This window comes from Syngnathoides biaculeatus, chromosome 1 (assembly GCF_019802595.1).
Source record: "Syngnathoides biaculeatus isolate LvHL_M chromosome 1, ASM1980259v1, whole genome shotgun sequence".
NCBI classification, from domain to species: domain Eukaryota; kingdom Metazoa; phylum Chordata; class Actinopteri; order Syngnathiformes; family Syngnathidae; genus Syngnathoides; species Syngnathoides biaculeatus.
This window is the reverse complement of record NC_084640.1, coordinates 6,346,304-6,366,001: the sequence shown is the minus strand read 5'-3', so window position 1 is coordinate 6,366,001 and position 19,698 is coordinate 6,346,304. Positions and strand designations below refer to the sequence as shown.

The window sequence follows — 19,698 nt, the reverse complement described above, 5'->3', positions numbered from 1 at the left end:
TCTCGCTCTTGCCTGGGTAACAACCCATCCTTGGCCGCCTATCCCGGCAGCAACCCCTCCACGGCTGCCTCACGTCCACATCTCGGCGGCGACCAATCCCCGGGCGCCTGACGACCAGACCTCGGCGGTGACCAATCTACGGCTATCTCCCACTCCTGCTTCACTGGCGACCGATCCTCGGCTGCCTGACGACCACTCCTTGGCGGCGACTGATCCACGGCCACAGCAGCCTTTCGCCCAAGCCTCAGTGGTCCTCTACCTCTCTACTACGTCTTGGGAGGCCTTCGTCTGAAGCCATCACCTGCTCCCGTCTGGTTCCTGCTGTGCCTTTGGGTTCCTCCTCGAGGACATCCGCCCGAGTTGCCCCGTGGCGTCCTGGCCGACTTAGTGACCTGCTCAACCGGACTCCTCGCTTTGGGTGGCCTGGACGGCCACCAAACAAACTGGAGTGGGGGGGTTTTGCCCTTCCCTGGTAATTTATTTTATTTTTTTATATATTCTTTCCGTGCCTTGGGGAAGGTGGGGCGGGGGGCACTCTGTCAGGGGCATGGCCAAGCCACTGCCCTGGGCGCTGCTTCCTGTGAGGGGCATATCCAAACCACTGACCTGGAAGGTACCACCTCTGACAGTGGTCACGCAGCTGCTTTACATTGGACACTAAGTAGACCAGGCATTTAAATTTTTAATGTGTCATTGGCTTTGGCCAGTTTGCTGCTTTGTATTACTGTATGTTGGATTCTCCGCTATTGTGCATAAATCGCAAGCCTTGTGAAGAGCATCCATTTGTCCAAGCCTTGTTACATTTTTGTTCATGTTTTAAAGTTTTGCCTCATAGTTATCGGACCTCATTTCATGTTTATGGACATTGCCCCTAGCCTCGCCTTTTTGTGACTCTGCGCATTTTGGACTGGTAACATGTGTATGACCTTAGCCTGGAATAAAACCACCCGCTACACCATGCCTTTGCCTGGGAGTCCTGAATTTGGGTCCAGCCCTGTACCTCGTGCTCATGAGAGGCGGCACAGTACCCCGTCGCTGAGATAGCGTTGGACTCACAGTTCTGAGGACACGGGTTCAATCCCGGCCCCACCTGTTTGGAGTTTGCTTGTTGTACCTGTACCTGCGTGTTTTTTTTTTCCGGGCACTACGGTTTCCTCCTATGTCTCAAAAATATGCATAATTGGACACTAAAAAATTACCCCGAAGTGTGATTGTGAGTGCAACTGTTTGTCTCCATGTTCCCTGTGATTGTGTTGTGTACCCTGCCTCCTGCACTATGACAAATGTAATGGGCTCCAGCACTACCACGACCCTTGTGAGAATAAGCGGCTAAGAAAATAGATGGATGGATAGATTTGAAATATTTGTGTGTGATAGATATGCAAAAAAAAAAACAGAAATCAGAAGGCGGGCAAATACTATTTCACAGGACCTTTTGTTGTTGCCTGTATGTTGGTATTAAATAGATTAAGAAGTGGTCAGGTGGTGGAACTCATTATCGCTGTGGTACAGGTTTTCTTAATCTGCACACTTCTTGGCACTTCCCAACTTCCCATCGGCCAAGGAGACTCCCGACCTGTTGGTCCACCACGTTTTCCGCCTGCATGGCATCCCTTCTGATATTATCCCTGACAGGGGCCCCCAATTCAACTCACAGGTCTGGAAAACGTTTTGCACTGCAGGTGTTTAGCTGATCTCTGGGTATCATCCAAAGATTAATGGGCAATGTCAGAACACAAACCAGGAGCTGGAGACAGCATTCTGTCGCATTTCCCAGTCTCACCCCGCCTCATGGCCTCCGGTTGAGTATGGTCAATTCACTGCCCAGGATATCGTTGGCAATGTCCCCTTTTCAATGCTCTGTGGCCTACCAACCTCCACTGTTACAATCATAGGAGCAGGAGCTGACAGTTCCATCAGTGCAGACCTACATACGTTGGAGTTCCAAGGTCTAGAAGCAGGCCCGCGCCACTCTTCTCTGCCCTTCTCCCAAGTCTCGAGTGAAAGTCGACCGTGGCCGCGTCCTGCACCTGGTTATATAGTTGCTCGAAAAGTGTGGCTCAGTACAAAACACCTGTCGCTCAAGAATGACTCCAAAAAACTGCAAACCCACCCCCTACAAGATTGTGGCTGTGCTAAATTCTTGTATGGTGCACCACGCCTCTCACCATACTCACTCCATCTTCCATGTCTCCCAGATAAATCCAGTTACGTCCAGTCCACTGTACCCTACGTGCCCCACCCCCTTCTCCTCCCTCAGCCTCCAGTACCTGGTCAAGTGGGAGGACTATGGTCCGGCAGAGTGGAGTTGGGAGCCTGTGCAGTTGATCCTGTGCAGCTCTTTGATTCATACCATCGCCAATCCATCGTGCCCACGCCTGTTGCTTGGCTCGGGCGCTTAGTGGTGCCTGTAGGAGGTAGGATTCTGGCAGGGCTGCTTCTCCAGGGCTCTCAGTCCTGCCTGTGTGTGGGTGTGTCATGAATGCTTGCAGGGGTGGGTGTAGTGGAGTCTACCAGCTGCAACTTGTCATCTTGATTCCACCAGACTGCTTTTAAGATGCTGTGGGACTCTGACTCGCAGCCAGACTATCAACGCATCACGTGAAGTTTGTCCTTTCTGCATCTGGGTCTTATTTGGAGCCTGAACCCAGACAGCCATGTGCCTTATAGTGAGAAGTGGGTTCCGTCTGGCCACTCTACTTCTATAAAGGCTTAATTGGTGGGATGGGTTAGTAATGCTTTACCTTCTGGACAGTTCTATTTCTGCAAGAAAACACTGGAGGTCAGCCTTAGTGACTAAAGGGTTTTTGTTACCCTCTCTGACCAGGATACTTCTTCCCCAATTACTCACCTTGGTTGGACGGCCACAGCTAGGAAAGGTCCTGGTGGTTCCAAAGTTCTTCCATTTCAGAATACTCGAAACCGCAGTGTTTGTTGTGAAGGGTCTCTAATTAATGCATGTTTTTGGGATGTGGGAGGAAACTGGAGTGCCCGGACAAAACTCAATCAAGCAGGGGGAGAACATGCAAACTGCACATAGGTGGGTCCAGGATTTGAACCCCAGTCCTCAGAATTGTGAGGCCAAAGCTCAATCCAGTTGCAATCTCAAAGATGATCAGTAGAAATCAGATGCACCTAAGCCTAAAGTTCCATTGACGCCTCAAACATGACATTTAGTATGTTGTTAACCCTCCCAAAAAAAAAAAAAACTGCCGGAATGGAATCATCCGTTCATCCACAATACAATACAACACAACACAAAACAATAACTAAATAGAAGTACGAAGACAGTTTAGTAGCGTGTAACACAAGCTAACTAGCCAAACGATGTATCGTTACCACAGTCGAACGAATGTTCAAAATAAGTGAATATTATTTCCCGCGAATGTTCCAGACGTGTCCAATAGACGGAATGGCAGTGTCGTGTCTGTGTACTTGTCCGAAAGCAGCAGCATTAATAAAAACCTCCATCAACAGTCATCCTCGTCCTTACAGAAACATTCTAGAAATCCACGTCCGACGATGTAGAGAGTACTTTTCTCAGAACGTAACAAAAGATGGGAGTCCTAATAACTTAATAATATCTAAAAGTCAGGGGTGTATGTATCGATGCGCGTGGGCCGTCGTTAGCGGTGGCACTGGCCGCCGTTTCCCCCGATGTGGATGTAGGTCGGGCACGTGCAGTCGCACCGGGGGCGAGGAGGAGAAAGGAGCAGCATCCCCTGCATTTCCCAACCACGGTCAGCCGATTTTTGCAAGAAAAATTAACAAAGGTGAAACAAAGGGGAGTCCTAGTTTGTGGTTTTTCACATTTCCCGGTGGGTTCTGGTCCACATTAACCACAAAAAAAAAACAAGAACTACAGTACTTTCTCATGGTAAATTAAATCCAGGTTGAAATCTCTTCTTTTTTCTCATGCTTTTTAGAATATATCCACTTTTTGATCATATTACATGCACTGTATGCGGTTTTAATTGTCTTTTTTTTCATATTTTGTTTGTTATTTTTATTTTTTTTTTATCCTGTTTTAAATGTTTTATCTGTTTGTTTTTGAATGCCTTTAATCATGTGAAGCACATTGAGTTCCTCGTGTTTGAAATGAGCGTTACAAATAAATTTGCTTTGCTTACTGTTTACTGATTTGTGGTGCAGTGAAAATTTGGTAGAAAATAGTGGGAGGAAACCGGAGTGCCTAGAGAAAACCCATGCAGGCACGAGGAGAACTTTCAAACGCCACATAGTTGGGGCTGAGATTGAACAAGGGTCCTCAGAACTGTGTGGCCAACGCTTTCCTCCTGATCCACGGTGCTGCCTTGATTTCAAAATACTCAACTGGACATGGCAAAATACAAAATTAAGAATATTAAATAAATTCATTCTTTAAAGCCAGTAAACAGAGATAGGATTGTACAAACCATCAACCAACGATGGGATGGATCTTTCATTATCCGAGTTGGAGAACAGAATCAGCTCCTTGTTGATAAAGTCATTGTAGGATAGATGCCTTGCTTGTGTTCCATACAGGTATTGCTGAAATAAAGAAGTGTAAAGTTTAACACTCAAAACAATCTCGTGTAATGAATATCATGCGGCTCTTAAAGGCAAAAGTATAATTGTTTATTAAACACCCCCAAATTCACCATTCATATATGGATGTTAAAGAGACATTTTAATGAGCTTTGGGTTTCCTCTCCTCGGCACTCCTGTTTTGTAAAATAATTAAAAATATAAAAATTAATTAAGAAATTTGTTAGAAAGAAATGACGTTTTACCTGATTAAGTTTTACTCTGATTTCCACAACTGCTTCCAGTATTTCCATCACATAGCTGAGTGGCTGTGTGGCTCTTGTCCACAACCCCACAGAACATCCTTCTCTCAGCTGTAACTGTGATTAAGCCTTTACATTCCTTTACTTTATTTCAGCTGTGTTTCTTACTTCATGTAGTTCATCAATCTAGCATCAGTAGCTACAGGTTTGATCACTCACAAGACAAATTAGTCTTGTGACAAGCTTGGTGAGGAAATGTATCTTCAATCAAAGCTTACGTTTCCTAACATAAGAATACACAAATAAATTAAAAATGGAATGATAACAATAACTACAACAATCACCCCTTCTTGAGGCATCACGGTATTGTGGTGGAGGGGTACATGTTTACCAATGATCCTAAGAGCTTAGTTATTTCGGGTTTTATGCTCCTGGCCGGGGCAACCATGCCAAAAAGGTCCTTGGTGAGGGACTAGACAAAAGATGGGTTATAAGAACCCTCTAATGTACACAAATATTGAAATCACCTGGAAAAATGACAATGAGACCTGGAAGGGTGTGTTTGGGAAGAACATAAACCCTACTCACACTCCCAAAACCAACACATGACTTTGTGGAAATCTCAGTGGACTTGGGGCCGCAGGTCTTGGAGACTCGGATGAAGAGAGCTCTCAATTGATGCCCACCTGGAGGTTTATTGGGTCCAACCTGGCGGCCCCAAATATATTGTTAGGGCATACTAACTTTTATGGACACGATTTCTTTGTGCAGCTAAGGCATACAGGGGGTCCGGTTTTGCGACATCAGTCGTGGATCTCTGCTTTTTGCAAAATATGTGGTTCTGTGGGCTTCATCATGCCATTATCTCACTGGAATGGTTTTCAGTCAAGTGTGAAGCAGTTTGGATGAAAATTATACATCCATCCATCCATTTTCTGAAGTACTACTCCTTAGAGCCTATCCTAGCTATCTTCGAGCAGTAGGTGGGGAAGACCCTAACTGGTTGCCGACCAATCGCAGGACACACAGAGACAGACAGCAGTTGCACTGCAATCACACCTAAAGGGAATTTAGAGTATCCAATTAATGCATGTTTTTGGGATGTGGGAGGAAACCGGAGTGCCCGGAGAAAACACATGCAGCATTGGGGAGAATGTGAACTCAGCCAGGGCTGGCATTTGAAGCCCAGTCCTCAGAACTGTGAGGCCAACGATTTAACAAGATGCACCTCTGTGCTGCCGGATGAAAATTAGCAAGTCCAAATTTGAGCCAGAGAGGTACAGCGCTTGCAGTGATGCAGATTTTGCATCAGTCCATTGTAATAAAGAAGGCGCTAAGCCAAAAGCCAAACCTCTAGTTTAGTGGTTGGTCTACATTTCTACCCACTCTTATGTTCATGAGCTGTGGGACGTGACCGAAAGAACAAGATCCCAGATCCAAGCGCTTGAAATGATTGTCCTTCTCAGCGTGTCTGAGCACTCCCTTAGATGTAGGGTGAGAAGCTTAATCATCCGGGAAGGGCTTAGAGAAGAGCTGTTACTCCTCCGCATTGAGAGGAGTCACATGAGGTGGCTTGGACACCTGCTTTGGATGCCTCCTGGACGTCTCTCTTGTCACGTGTTCCGGGCATGTCCCACTGGGTGGAGACCCCAGGGATAACCCAGGAAACGCTGGAGAGACTGTCTCCCGATGGAATGGGAACACCACAGGATCACCATGTAAGTCCTTGACCAAATGGCTGGAGATAGGTAAGTATGTGGCGTCCTTGCTGAATTTCCTGCCGCTGCAACCGGACTTTGGCAAAGTGGTAGAAAATGGCTGGATGGATGGATTATTATTATTAAAGGCAGCACAGCGGATCAAGGTTCAAATAAGACCTCACCTATGTAGAGTTTGCATGTTCTCCCTATTCCTCTGTAGGTTTTCTCTGGGTACATCTCAAAAACATGCTTGGTAGGTTGATTGAAGAAGTTTTCCATACGTGTGATTATGAGGGTGAATGGTTGGATGTACTGTATGTGCCTAGCGACCAGTTCAGGGTGTTATCTGCCTCTTGCACAGAGTCAACAAGGATAGGCTCAAGCATGCCCGTGATCATAGTGATATAAGCGGAACGTAAAATTAATGAATAAATTAGTATTATAATCCGGCATCGGAGGAATCCCCAGTTGTATGAGTGCTGTGTTTTTGTTAGTTAATGGTATCCTATCATACTATCAATAGATTTTGTGTGTTCATTTTCACTCATTTTGATTTGTTGTTTGTTCAATGCTTTTTAATTATTTTGCATCGTTAGTGAGCATTGCATTATGGTCAATGGCTTGGCTCATTATTACTCATTTGCACAGCTCAGTGGCGAATGTCTTCAATGACAAATTAAAATAAAACTATACAAAAAGCAACACAGAGCTTAGCTGAATGTGACCCGTAAAGAAACACTGATGAAAGGTGATGTGAGATCTAGACATTTTAGGCAATACAATTAATTTCACAACCGTGATCTTTGGCTTTGATACAGAATCGTTACAGCCCTGATAAAAACTGTCTGGTGTAAAAAGTCCTTCAGAGGTTCAGAATGTCAAAAATATCCAAACCTGAAAATTCAAGAATTCACATCCTTAAATCTCAAGTGTCGTCAAATAGATGATTTTTGGTAAATTATTAATGAAAAACATATAGCCAATATGGTCCCATGTGTTTTTTCACCACAAAACATGATTTTGACGTATACAGCTTTTTGTAACTCCCGCCATGAAAATCTTCTCAAGCAGGATGAGAATGACCAATTTGGAAAAACACTGAAAATGTCTGTCGATGGGGTGGGGGGGTTGAACTCCTATCGGAACACAGAGTACACAGCACTTTGCAACTTTTTGTTTGTGTTCGGTTAGACATGTATATACCGTTTTCGGTCCTATCTGCACGGTTACACTTTTTTCAAGCCATCTGAAACAGTTTTTGATTCCAGCATCCTTGTCAATTGTCCTGGGCTCGATCTTCATCCTTTTTTTTCTAACACATTCGCCATCATAAAACTATGAACACACCGTCGCTCAGTTCGCGCTATCACTTGGCTAACTAACAAGTTACACTGCGATTTCTGAGAACCGAGAACACATGTACATCTCAATGGTGAAACTCGAATAACAACTAACACGATTGGATCGTTATACTGTATAGCTGTGTTGTCCAATCGAGTAATCTGCCGCAAACGAATTTGAATGTTTATGTCGCAAAATGCAAATATTTACACTACCGAAGCAAGTTAGAACGGCATATATATATGATAGTCGTGCTTGTGCTAGCACTAAGCTGAACTTGCAGCTCGGCGCCCACCACCAAGAGGCAGGCGCACGATACCCTACAGCCCCCCCGAAATTTTTTTCAACGGATTTGCGCTCATCTCGAGAATGGTCATTTTGGTCTGAAAAAGTCGGAAATCCGTCGATCGACAGAAAATTCTCATCTCTGTTCAAGGGATTCGTTTTCGAGGAGAAGCAGGAAGTGACATACAGGACAGAGGTGCCCCCTCGTGGACTCGTTTGTTTCCATTAGTTTTACCTCTGGGAAGGTAGCTCGTTGTTCCTTCGTGTTAGCCAAAATGCCGGCTAATTTCATTGCTGGACATTGCTTGAACACTCGGGAGAATGGAATTACCCTTCATAAGTTTGAAAGAGACCCTGTTCGTTGTGAAAAATAGATTGCATGGGTGCAGAGGACGAGAGCTTCGTGGGTTCCAAATAACAGGTAGGTGTGTATACAGCTACTAAAAAAAATAATAGCGTGGGGCGGACCACGAAATGGGTCTCTCTCATAACGTAACAAAAGATCCACGTATGAAATGTGTCGATGTGCGCGTCGCCCAGCCAACAATGTCTCGATAGTGTTCATCGAGTACTGCGGTGACTTTGAACATACCCCTAAAAGCAACATAGCTAGGCTCCACCTCCTCCTAATATGCCACCACGGGCGCCAAAACTCAGCCAAACCGGCTGAGGCACCACATTCGGCGGTCACAGCTTTTGCGAAGGCTGCGCGTCGGGCTTTGCAACGGGCGCGGCTCTGAAGAACCCAGCCAAGAATGCGTTACTCATTCGCGTGCATGCATAAAGCACCCCGGCTCGACTGTGACTAAAGCAGCACTGCTCAGCTCTGTCATAAGCAACACCATCCGGCTGCGATGAGCCGCGATGTCTCATCTCCGCTGCGGGAGTGGATCGGATATCATCTGAATATGGCTCGAAACAATAGTGTAATATTGCCCCAGTAACTTCAGTCGGTTGTGTGGTGTTGTCCTTTTTGAAAAGAACTTCGGTGTCAGAAGGGGCGTCGGAAAAATCCGAATATCTCTGTTGTTCGGCTTCCGTAGTAGCAGGCACTGCGCGTTTTCAACGGCGGAAGTGACAATGACGTCAAGAACAGATGACGCGACTAATATGGCGACCACTTGGATGTCAAGGGACACTCAATGGCGCAACTTTGTGCATGGATGACGCGCTCTCCGCTCACTTTTTTTTTTTCTCCGCATAGAAATTGAAGTGAATACTGTTATATGTATTTTTCATTACAATATCTATTTTAGAATGTTTATAGGGATGACACCCGGGCTTTAACATGGTCACTAACCTCAGGGAGACCATGCATTCTTCTTTGACGTCTGTGCTCCATGAAGTTGGTCAACCACTCCTTTCTGTCATCTGTTTTCTTCTTACTGAAGGCCTGAAAAAAAAACATTCTTTGATCTCTCTCTGGGGATGGATCCAAGACTGGTGGCACAAAAGGTATACGTTGGAACCTTAAAGAAAGACTCTCCCCAAATTTCATATGTACAATAGACCCTCCAATATGAAGCAATATTATTATTACATATATTTTGGACATTAATTGAAAAAAAAATTGAAAATAAAGAACATTTTTGAAATCCTAGCAAAATCTGGATGTGTGTCAGCTTTCAGAGCCAAACACAGAAGAAAGATCTCCGCCCCTGACGTCCCCGGTGCTTAGCATTACAGACCATTCATTTTAGCTAAGCCAAGATGCCGACGTGTTGTACAACAAAATTGAGAAAACGCACCCAAATTTCACCTTCTTTAACCTCCCATGGGGTTAACCGAACAGGATAAAGCTGTGGCTGTCACAGCTGAGGCTCGTTTCACCAGCAGGGGAAATTTGTATACATCTAATCATTACTGTATAAGCAACAACATATTTTATGAGGCTGCACAGTGGCGTCGCTGTTCAATCCCGAACTTCCGTGTGTGGAGTTTGGATGTTCTCCCCATGTCTGGGTGTGTGTAAACTCCTGCCATCCCCGCCGCCGGTCGAACGTGAGAAGCTGAGAGCTTGAAAAGTAGAACTTGGGGAAGGAAAAAAAAAAAGTCTGGCCACGCCTGCTGTATATTCTCTACATCGAAACCAACTCCTCAGAAAAGCATCAAATCTCCGCGCTCCATATAATGGGACTGTTATTGTTCGTCATCACCACCACGCTCCTCCCAAACATGTCGATTTCCGCCTGTGTGCATTGTGGCTTAAACGGTTGAACATTGTACATTGTTATTTTTGTTTTGTTTGCTCAATGGCGGGAGTAGTAATAGTGTAGCGCATCGACTTACTGTTATACTTGCTTTGTTGGCTCTGAGCACTCAACACTTCCTGGTTACTATTTACGGCAATCCGCGCGTGCATATCAGGGCCATATCCAGCCATCATACCACTCAGACAGGAGATGGGCTCTGTCTCACAGAAATGAACATGTTTTGGTCCGAAATGTACAACTAAACCCCAGAACAAAAGGTGAAGCACTTGTGAAGATGCTGATTGAAGGTGGTAAGAAAGTGTGAAATGAGCCCTGCACCAACATGGACTGCAAGGCAATTCACCAAGAATGAAGCCTTTACTCCAAAAGAAACATAAAAAAAAACAGATTACAGGTTTAAAAAAGACACCAAGACAAAGATCTTAACTTCTGGAGACATGAATTTATGTGGTGAAACTAAAGTGAATCTGTTTGACCAAAATGACCAATGTTACATCAGGAGGGAAAAGGGGGAAGTGTGTATACCTGAAAACACCAAATAAACTGTCGTGGGGCTGTTTTGTTGCACCAGGAATTGGAGCACTTCATAAAATAAATGGCATCATGAAGAAAGAAGATTACATGGTAATATTAATGTGACTTCTTAAGACATCACCCTGGATGTTAAAACTTGGGCACAAATGGGTCTTCCAAATGGACATTGACCCTAAGCATATTGCCAAAATAATGACAAAACGACTTGCGGAAAACAAAGTCAATGTCTTCGAGTGGCCATCATAAACCATAATCTGAATCTCATTGAAAATTTGTGGGCAGATTTGAAATGACGTGTGAGCAAGGCACCCGAAAAACCTAACTCAGTTACACCAGTTCTGTCAGGAAGAATGGGGCAGGATTCCAAAGCTTGTGGAAGGTAGGAGTGGTCCCAGGATCATTATGGTGGCGCGCAAGGATGCAGCGGCTTATGGCCCTCCCTATCAGGGTTTGTATTCCTATTTTGTCTTTGTTTTTTGGGGCACTTTGTTCATGTCTGCCTCAGAGCTACACTGCTACACCTGCCAGGAACTTTTGGCCTTTATATATCAAGACAAAGGTGCAGTTTCACTGCAAACACAACATTCCAGACACGCTAGTGAGATCACCGGGCTTGCTGTTGATTGTTGTTGGGTCAACAACCAAAACCACAACCAAAGGAAGCTAACTGTTATCAACATCACAGCTCTTTACATCCCACCGGATGTTCATGTTAAAGCTGCGCTCTCTCTAATGCTGAACGTCATAAATGAACAACAGCAGGCACACACTGAAGTCATTCACATTATAGCCAAGGACATGAACAAGGCCAATCTGAAGAATCTTATCCCAAAGCTCCATCAGCATGTCAAAGGTCCAAGAAGGGGTCCAAACACTTTAGACCATGTGTACTCAAACATAAAGTGCAGCTACAGAACTGCACCCCTCACCCACATTGGTGAGTGAGGTCACATCTTCCTGCTGCTCATCCCCTAATTCATCCCCCTCAAATGAAGATCCAGGCCCACCCCAAAGACTGTAACAACCGGGACAGAGTCTGCACTCAGTGAACTGCAGTACTGCTTTGAACAAACAGACTGGAACCTATGTAAACACTAGGACCTGAACAGACAGACAGAAGATGTATTAGACTACATAAAGCTCTGTATGGAAACTGTGTGTGTGAGGAAAAGCATCAGGGTGTTTTCAAATCAGAAAACCAGGATGCTCAGCCACATCTGTTCACTGCTCAGGGCATGCATTACTGCTTTCAGATCAGGTGACAGAGCTCTTTAGAGCATAGCTTGGGCTGAACTGAAAAAATAGATCCAAAATGGCAAAAAGGGATACAGGAAAAGGATAGAGTCCCATCTTGCCAGCAACAGACCTCAGGAAGTGTGGCAGGTTCTCCAAAGCCTCACAAACTTCAGAGGCTGTGATGCAACCAGAGACACAAGCGGGTCACAACAGCTTCTTTGCTTGCATCGATTCATCTAGGCAACACGCAGCTATTCCAGTGCTCCCCCCACTCTCACCAGGCTCCAGTAACTCTCCACTTACTATACAGGAGCACGATGTGTGGCGTGTGTTCCTGGACGTGAACCTGAGGAAGGCAGGTGGCTGGAAGGAGTACCAGGTACTCAGAGCATGTGCCCCCCAGCTGTCAAGCGTCTTCTGCAAGATCTTCAACCTCTCATTTGCCAAAGCAGTCATCCCTACTTGTTTGAACTCTACAATAATCATTCTCATCCCCAAAAAGAAATTTAGCCTTAATGATTATTGCCCTGTTGCCCTCCCACCTGTCATTATGAAGTGCTTCGAGAGGCTGGTTTTCAAGTACATCAAAGACTACCTCCCCCCAGTTTCATCTCCAACCAGTTTGCACGCCAAGCAAATAGATCAACAGAGGACACCATCGACATAGCTTCCCACATTCTTTCGAGTCACCTAAAACAACTGCAGAGGTACACTCACTCCAGACATTCTGATGACTAAACTATACATCCTGGGCTTCCCTCCTCTCACATGCACCTGGATCAAGGACTACTTGACCAACAGAAGCCTGACTGTGAGAATCGGCTCGTACCTTTCCTCCACCCGTACACTGAGCCCGCTCACCACAGGGCTCCATGCTAAGCCCCCTTGTGAACTGTCTCTACAGATTCGACTGCAGCCCAGTCCATAAAAATAACATGTCAAATTCGCTGACGACACAACATTGGTCGGTCTGATCTTGAAGGGAGATGAAGGCACCCGACAGAGAGGAGATCCAGAAGCTCACAACCTGGGACCCAGACAACAACCTGGCACTGAAAACTATAAAAACAAAGGAAATAAATGTGGACTTCAGGAGGAACAGAGATGAACTCGCTCTGCTCTTCATCAATGGCAAGCGTGTGGAGAGTCCGCGAGTCCTGGGATCTCTCCTGGACAGACAACATTACAGCGGTTATTAAGAAGGTTAAACAGCATCTCCACTTCCCGAGAGTTTACAGGAAAAATAACTTGGAGGCAAAGTTGCAGCTGGCCTTCCACCGGTCATCGATCGAGAGCCTGATGACATACTGCGTCACCGTTTTGGCTGGAAGCTGCACTGAGGCAGACAGATCAAGGCTTTAAAAGACAACCAAAGCAGCACAGAAGATTTTTGGGGGCCCTCTCTTGTGCATGGCAGACATTTATTCCTCTTGGGTGTCTCAGCAGAACTCAGAACTTTATTAAGGACACTACGCAACCCGGTTCTCAACTATTTGAGGTCCTGCCATCTAGAAGGTGGTACAGATGCGCAAAATCAAAGACCATCAGACCGAGGAAGACCACCGTGACCTCTCATCTTTGTTCTAGCCGCGCTATTAATATAAAGACACCCAGATTACAATATCTTGAGCAATACTTTTTATGCACTCTGTTTTACACATATTTTTTGTGTTTATTTACATTTTTATTTTAATGTAGCTTTTATGGAGGCACTGACACAGGATGATGATATATAATGACAATAAATGGCATTCATTCATTCAAGGTTACCCAAAACATTTGACACAAGTCATGCAGTTCCAAGGAAATGCCACTCAATACAAAGGAAATCTTTGTAAACTTTTGACATTGCAGAAAATTGTAAAAAAAATTATCTCGGAAGTTCTCTCTCTCATTGTCGTGGCATTGAACAAAATGAAATAATTTTGGTGACTTTGACTGACCTCAAACATGAGGGGTTGAGTTTGATTTGACTTCAGACACTGAGACAAAAAAAGGAAATGTGTGTTTTTGTACACTGTATACAAATTTCTGGCTATAATTGGGACTGGTATAGGATCGTGAGAGTGTGGGTTTCAGTGTTGGTTTCAGCACGTCTGCGGTATTTCCCGGACAACGCGCCCTGCCCCTCCATCCTCTCGGCACCCTGTATTTAAAATACATCAAATACACTCAGTCTCTCATTTTTAATGTAGCACAAACTGTGCACACATGTCTAGGGATGGGGGATTTGGCTATTATGCAGAAGTGCATGACACAAATGGAGAAAACTGGGAACAGTGGCAAACCTTCCAACTAAAATTACTCCAAGAGTGAGATGACTCAAACACAAGGTCACAAAAGAATCTAGAACAACATCTAAAGACCTGCAGGCCTCACTTAAGGTCAGTGTTCATGACTCCCATAAGAAATACAATAGCCCAAACGGGCATCGATTGGAGGGTTCCCATGCGGTAACCCCTGCTGTTAACAAAAGATAAAAAGGATGAGTCAAAAATTTAACTTTTTGGAAGGTGTGTATCACATTACATCTGGCAAAAAAAATGGCACAGGATTTGACAAAAAGAACATAATTCCAACAGTGAAGCATGGTGGTGGCAGTGTGATGGGGCTGTGTAGGGCTGCTTTTCTACCTCAGGACCAGGACAACTTGTGTGATGGAACAATGAATTCTGCTGTGGACCAGAAAATCCTGAAGGAGAACATCCGGGCATCAGTTCGTGCCCTCAAACTCAAGTGGTCTTAGATCCGAAACACACTAGCAAGTCCAACTCTTGAATGGCTCAAAAAAAAAAAAAAGAGATTTTGGAGTGGCCAAGTTAAAGTTTGGATTTGTATCCAATTGCTATGGTATGACCTGAAACAGGCAGTTCATGCTAGAAACCCCTCCAATGTGGCAGAGTTGAAACAATTCTGCAGAGTGGGACAAAATTCCTCCAGAGCGATGTGAAAGACTCATTACCAATTATCCCAAATGCTTGATTTTAGTTATTGGTGCCAAGTCTGGCATAATACAGTATTACAATTATATTTCCACAGAGGGTCAGAAAGGTTTGGATTTTTTATGCCTTAATAAATTGAATTGCCATTTGAAGACTTAATTTTGTATTTCCTTGGGTTGTGGGAAAATACTTCTTCACGGCACTGAATGCATGTATTTGTACGTGTGTCTGTAATCCCTCTCTTCTTTGTGTTTCTCCTATTGCGGCTTCAGTGCATCGTGTTTTCGCTTTACCCCCCCCCCCAAAAAAAAAGCCAGATCGGCTTTCGGTACTTATTATATTACGTGAGGCGCATAGATCTTAAGCACATTGATACAAGGCGACATCCCCAGCGCAACCAGTGCATCAATGATTGGTCGCACATCATCGAAGCCTCACACAGCAACTTCCGTCCCACCCATTTCCTTGTGCACACTGTCTCATCCACGCCGTTGACCTCCTCGCATATGTACTATATCTTGGTGTTTTTGTCAGTGATAACTTGTTGTTTTTAAGCAATAGCATTCCAGGGATAACATGGATCCTGCGGGAGTGATGAACTCCTATTTGGGAGCACTTTTATCTTTTTTGGATTCAGTGAGAGGAATCAACCACTTTGTGCAGCAAATGGCACGGCACCATGGTACCTACTGATATGTCCTCCAGGGCTCCAGACAGGGTACTTATTTCCTTGTTGGACCCTGCATTTGATTCTCCCCCTCAAGGATGTGGCTTTTTGGCCAACAAATGTTGGTTTGAAAATTTTCACAAACTATACAGCCTCAGAAATCTCCCTCCGTATGGTGCTGCACATCTTTACGTGGAGAAAGAGTTTACTAGATGGCGGGCGCACATTTTTAACATGGATGAAACGGGCCTTTTTGTAAGAGGACAGCTACACATACAGTGAACTTAAAGCCTCAACAAGGCTCTCCTTTGCCGTGAGTGCGTGTGCATGTGTGTTTGTGCGTGTGCTTGTGAGAGCGAGAGATACAGAGAGAGAGAAAGAGAGAGAGAGAGAGAGAGAGAGAGAGACAGAGACAGAAAGAGAGATGTGGCGTATGGAAATACAACACGAGCAGTTGCTACTGTGTACAGTTTACAAGTTTAGTGAGGGACCCATCTGGTCCCCATTAACTGCAAAAAACAAGTAATTAGGACCGACAGAGAGAGAGAGAGAGAGAGAGAGAGAGAGAGAGAGAGAGAGAGAGAGAGAGAGAGAGAGAGAGAGAGAGAGAGAGAGAGAGAGAGAGGAGAGAGAGAGAGAGAGAGAGAGAGAGAGATAGATAGATAGATAGATAGATAGATAGATAGATAGATAGATAGATAGATAGATAGATAGATAGATAGATAGATAGATAGATAGATAGATATGGGGGGCACGGTGGCGTAGCTGTAATGCGTTGGCCTCACTTCTGAGGACCAGGGTTCAATCACGGTGTGGAGTTTAAATGTTTTCCCTGTGCCAGCTTGGGTTTTCTCCGGGCACTCTTGTTTCCTCCCACATCCCAAAAACACGCAACATTAATTGGACACTCTAAATTGAACCTCGGTGTGATTGTGAGTGTGACTGTTATTTGTCTCCATGTGCCCTGCGATTAGCTGGCAACCTCCTCAATGGCAGCTGAGATAGGCTCCAAGCACTCCCACAATCCTTGTGAGAATAAGCGGGTAAGAAAATGGATGGCTGGATGGATGTTGCTAACTCGTGTTACAGTCTGAAATATTCAATAAACAATTTAACATGCCATAATTTAAGAAGCTTTGTGCTGAAACATTTTTTGTATTAGATAGTTGTGCATGAAATGTTTGTGCATTGTGCAGTTTATCCACTTCATTACTCGTTCTTGGCAAAGCCTTCAAAAGACACTCTGAAAAAGCTCCATAGCAGCTACCTTTGGTTCATCACTCTAGAATTCATCATTGATGACAAGGTATAGTTCCAGTGCCTCCTACATTGAACAGAGATCCTATTTTCCTCCCACAGCATGTCATCCTCTGTGCCATCCATGGCGTCTCTGATGCAATTTTTTTTTTTAATATTAAGAGTCTTGGTTCCCTTTATCCCTCATTACTGTCAGCACTTTGAGGCGAAGCTCCACAGTGGTAATAGTGCAGCTTCTTGCCCCCCATTCGACTACAATCTGTACCAGTTCTTCCTCCATCTCTGAGAACTGCTCAATCTCCCAAACCTCTTCCATCAGTTTTTTCTTGGATGATTTCTCCTTTGTCTTCCTCCACAATCTCTTGTTCAATTCAAATGCTTCGGACTCCTGCACTGCTTCCCAATTACCAATTTCTTCAGCAGCGGTGTTACAATTCTTTTAAACATGGTTGTGTAACTAGCACTTGTAATTAATGTTTTTTTTTATCTTAGTTTTAGTTAAAACAAACTCACAGGCAGACGTTTCTGAAGTTTAATGCAGTCGGAATAAATATGCTACACTAACCATTATAAAATGGTAAATTCCTGCAAGCAGGTCAAGAATCTCCGGTTGGTGGCGCACATTACTGTAATACATACAAATTAGACATTGAATATCATTGAAATTTCAATTTACACCTTTTTCACCATGTTATGTACATGTATATGACTATACAATTTGATTTTCTTTTAATTTTGAATCTATACCTAAATATAATGCAATATTGACTTTTTGGAAAATATTTGTAAAAATTACAGTATTCCAAAAAATGTAAAAGCTTGAACTCACCAAAGTTATGGCAGCGTCATCCTCAGCACCATTGTATTTAAATATGATGCGATGCTTCTCCATTTCAGCAAAATATTCTTTTGCCTCTTTGCTTGTACTTGTGCCTAAACCTACAAAATAAATTTTCTACATTTACTATGAAATAATAGTAATTAATACATCAATTTAACTATGACAGTGTACACTGCAAATGATTGCAAAAACAGCAAACCTTTGTAGTACTTTACATGCCAGGTTTTATAGTTTTCTGTCTGTTTCTTCCACTCGTCAAACTCTGGAATGCTGTAAAAGGCCAGCTCTTGCTTGTTCTTGCTGACCTAAAAATAAAATCCAGTCATCAGCAAACAGAACAATAGACCACTTTATGATCAACAAATGTTTTGTTTTTTTGTCTACCTTAACAGAAGCTTTTGAGAATGGTTTCATGCTTTTCAAGCTAACTAATATGTATTGGTAATGTAGTATATTTATGAGCAAGATTTCAAAAATTACAGTGCCCTGAAAAAGTATTTGCCTCCCTCCTGATTTCAGATTTTTTGCACATCTATAAGACACAAAGATTTTACATCATCAAACCAATTTTAATGTCACTCAGAGACAAGCCAAGGAAATACAAAAATGCTGTTTTCAAATGACGGTTCAATTTATTAAGGCACAAAAACAATCAAAATCTTTCTGACGTAGTTGCCCCTGTGTTAAATCTGTCACTGTGATTTACCAGAAATTTGGGAAAGGTGAGTTCAATTTCACAAGCCACACCCAAACCAGATTACCACCATACTTGTTGAATCAAGAAATCACTTAAATAAAATCCGTCAGGGAACGCGAAATAGGCTCCAAGATCTCGAGAACCAACGCATCATTCCACGATATAAAGAAATTCAAGAAGAAATGAGAAAAAAAAACAGATTGAATTCCATCAGTCTGGAAAAGGCTAAAAAGCCATTTTCAAGGCTCAGAACACCAAGCCATTAAGCAGTACAAAGTGTCACTGGTTGTTGGGCTCATCCGACCCTTATCAACTTCGGCAGGAGCAGGGTTTTTTTCATGGAAAAAAAAAGACAAGACCCTGCGACCCTCCATTGACTATCAGAGACTCAACAGCATAACCATGAAAAACAGGCACCCTCTCCCCCTCATTTCCACTGCTTTTGAACTTTTGGAGAGGGCCAAAGTATTTACCAAGCTAGACTTAAAGAGCGCTTACCTCCTCATCCGGATTCGTGAGGGGGATGAGTGGAAACGTGCGTTCAGCACGCCTACCAGACATTATAAGTACTTGGTGATGCATTTCAGCGTCAAAAAAAAAAAAAAAACCCTGCGGTGTTTTAGAATTTTGTCAATGACTTGTTACGCGATATGATCAATGTCTTTTTTTTCGTTCACCTAGATGACAGATTGATTTTTCCCCCAGACGAAAAGACCCATGTGGGACATGTCTGAGCAGCTATGCACCAGCTGATGTGTAATGACCTTTACGTGAAGGTGGAGAATTGTGAATTTCACCGTCCATCCATGTCATTCCTGAAGTTCGGGTTAGCAGAAGGGGATATCCAAATGGATTCCAGTAAGATAGAAGCCGTGGCCCAGTAGCCCACTCCCACATCGCGGAAGGAAGTATGAGGGTCATTCAATAAAAAAGGTGAATTTTTCGTTAGCAGGACTTCTAATACAGAGCTTACTTGTTTTATTTACTTCTGTTTTAAGTCTTTTTCACATTGATTTAGTTTCTTTTGCAGATAAAAAAAAAAAAAACTTCAAGAGTTTTGGCGACTAAAAAAAGATGGCCGACCAAGAAGCATACTCCAGGATTGAACAGTGGTCAGTTATCAGGTTTTTGATTGCTGAAGGGTGCAAACCAGTTGAAATTCATCAGATAATGTCACATGTTTCAGCCAAAAAATGTCTACAAGTGGGCTAAATTG

General features: G+C 43.8%; 1 protein-coding gene across 5 annotated transcripts in view; it reads right to left on the bottom strand.

Moving 5' to 3' along the window:
* The window catches only part of top2b (DNA topoisomerase II beta), a 184,166-nt gene that overhangs the window by 106,910 nt on the left and 57,558 nt on the right, over positions 1-19,698 (bottom strand). For all 5 annotated transcript variants that reach the window (XM_061844304.1, XM_061844221.1, XM_061844135.1 and 2 more), the window contains exons 16-19: positions 17,985-18,090; positions 17,774-17,883; positions 9,396-9,488; positions 4,416-4,530 (exon numbers count right to left, since the gene is read on the bottom strand). In XM_061844304.1, the coding sequence (XP_061700288.1) occupies positions 4,416-4,530; positions 9,396-9,488; positions 17,774-17,883; positions 17,985-18,090 (424 nt within the window). The remainder of the gene's footprint in view (positions 1-4,415; positions 4,531-9,395; positions 9,489-17,773; positions 17,884-17,984; positions 18,091-19,698) is intronic.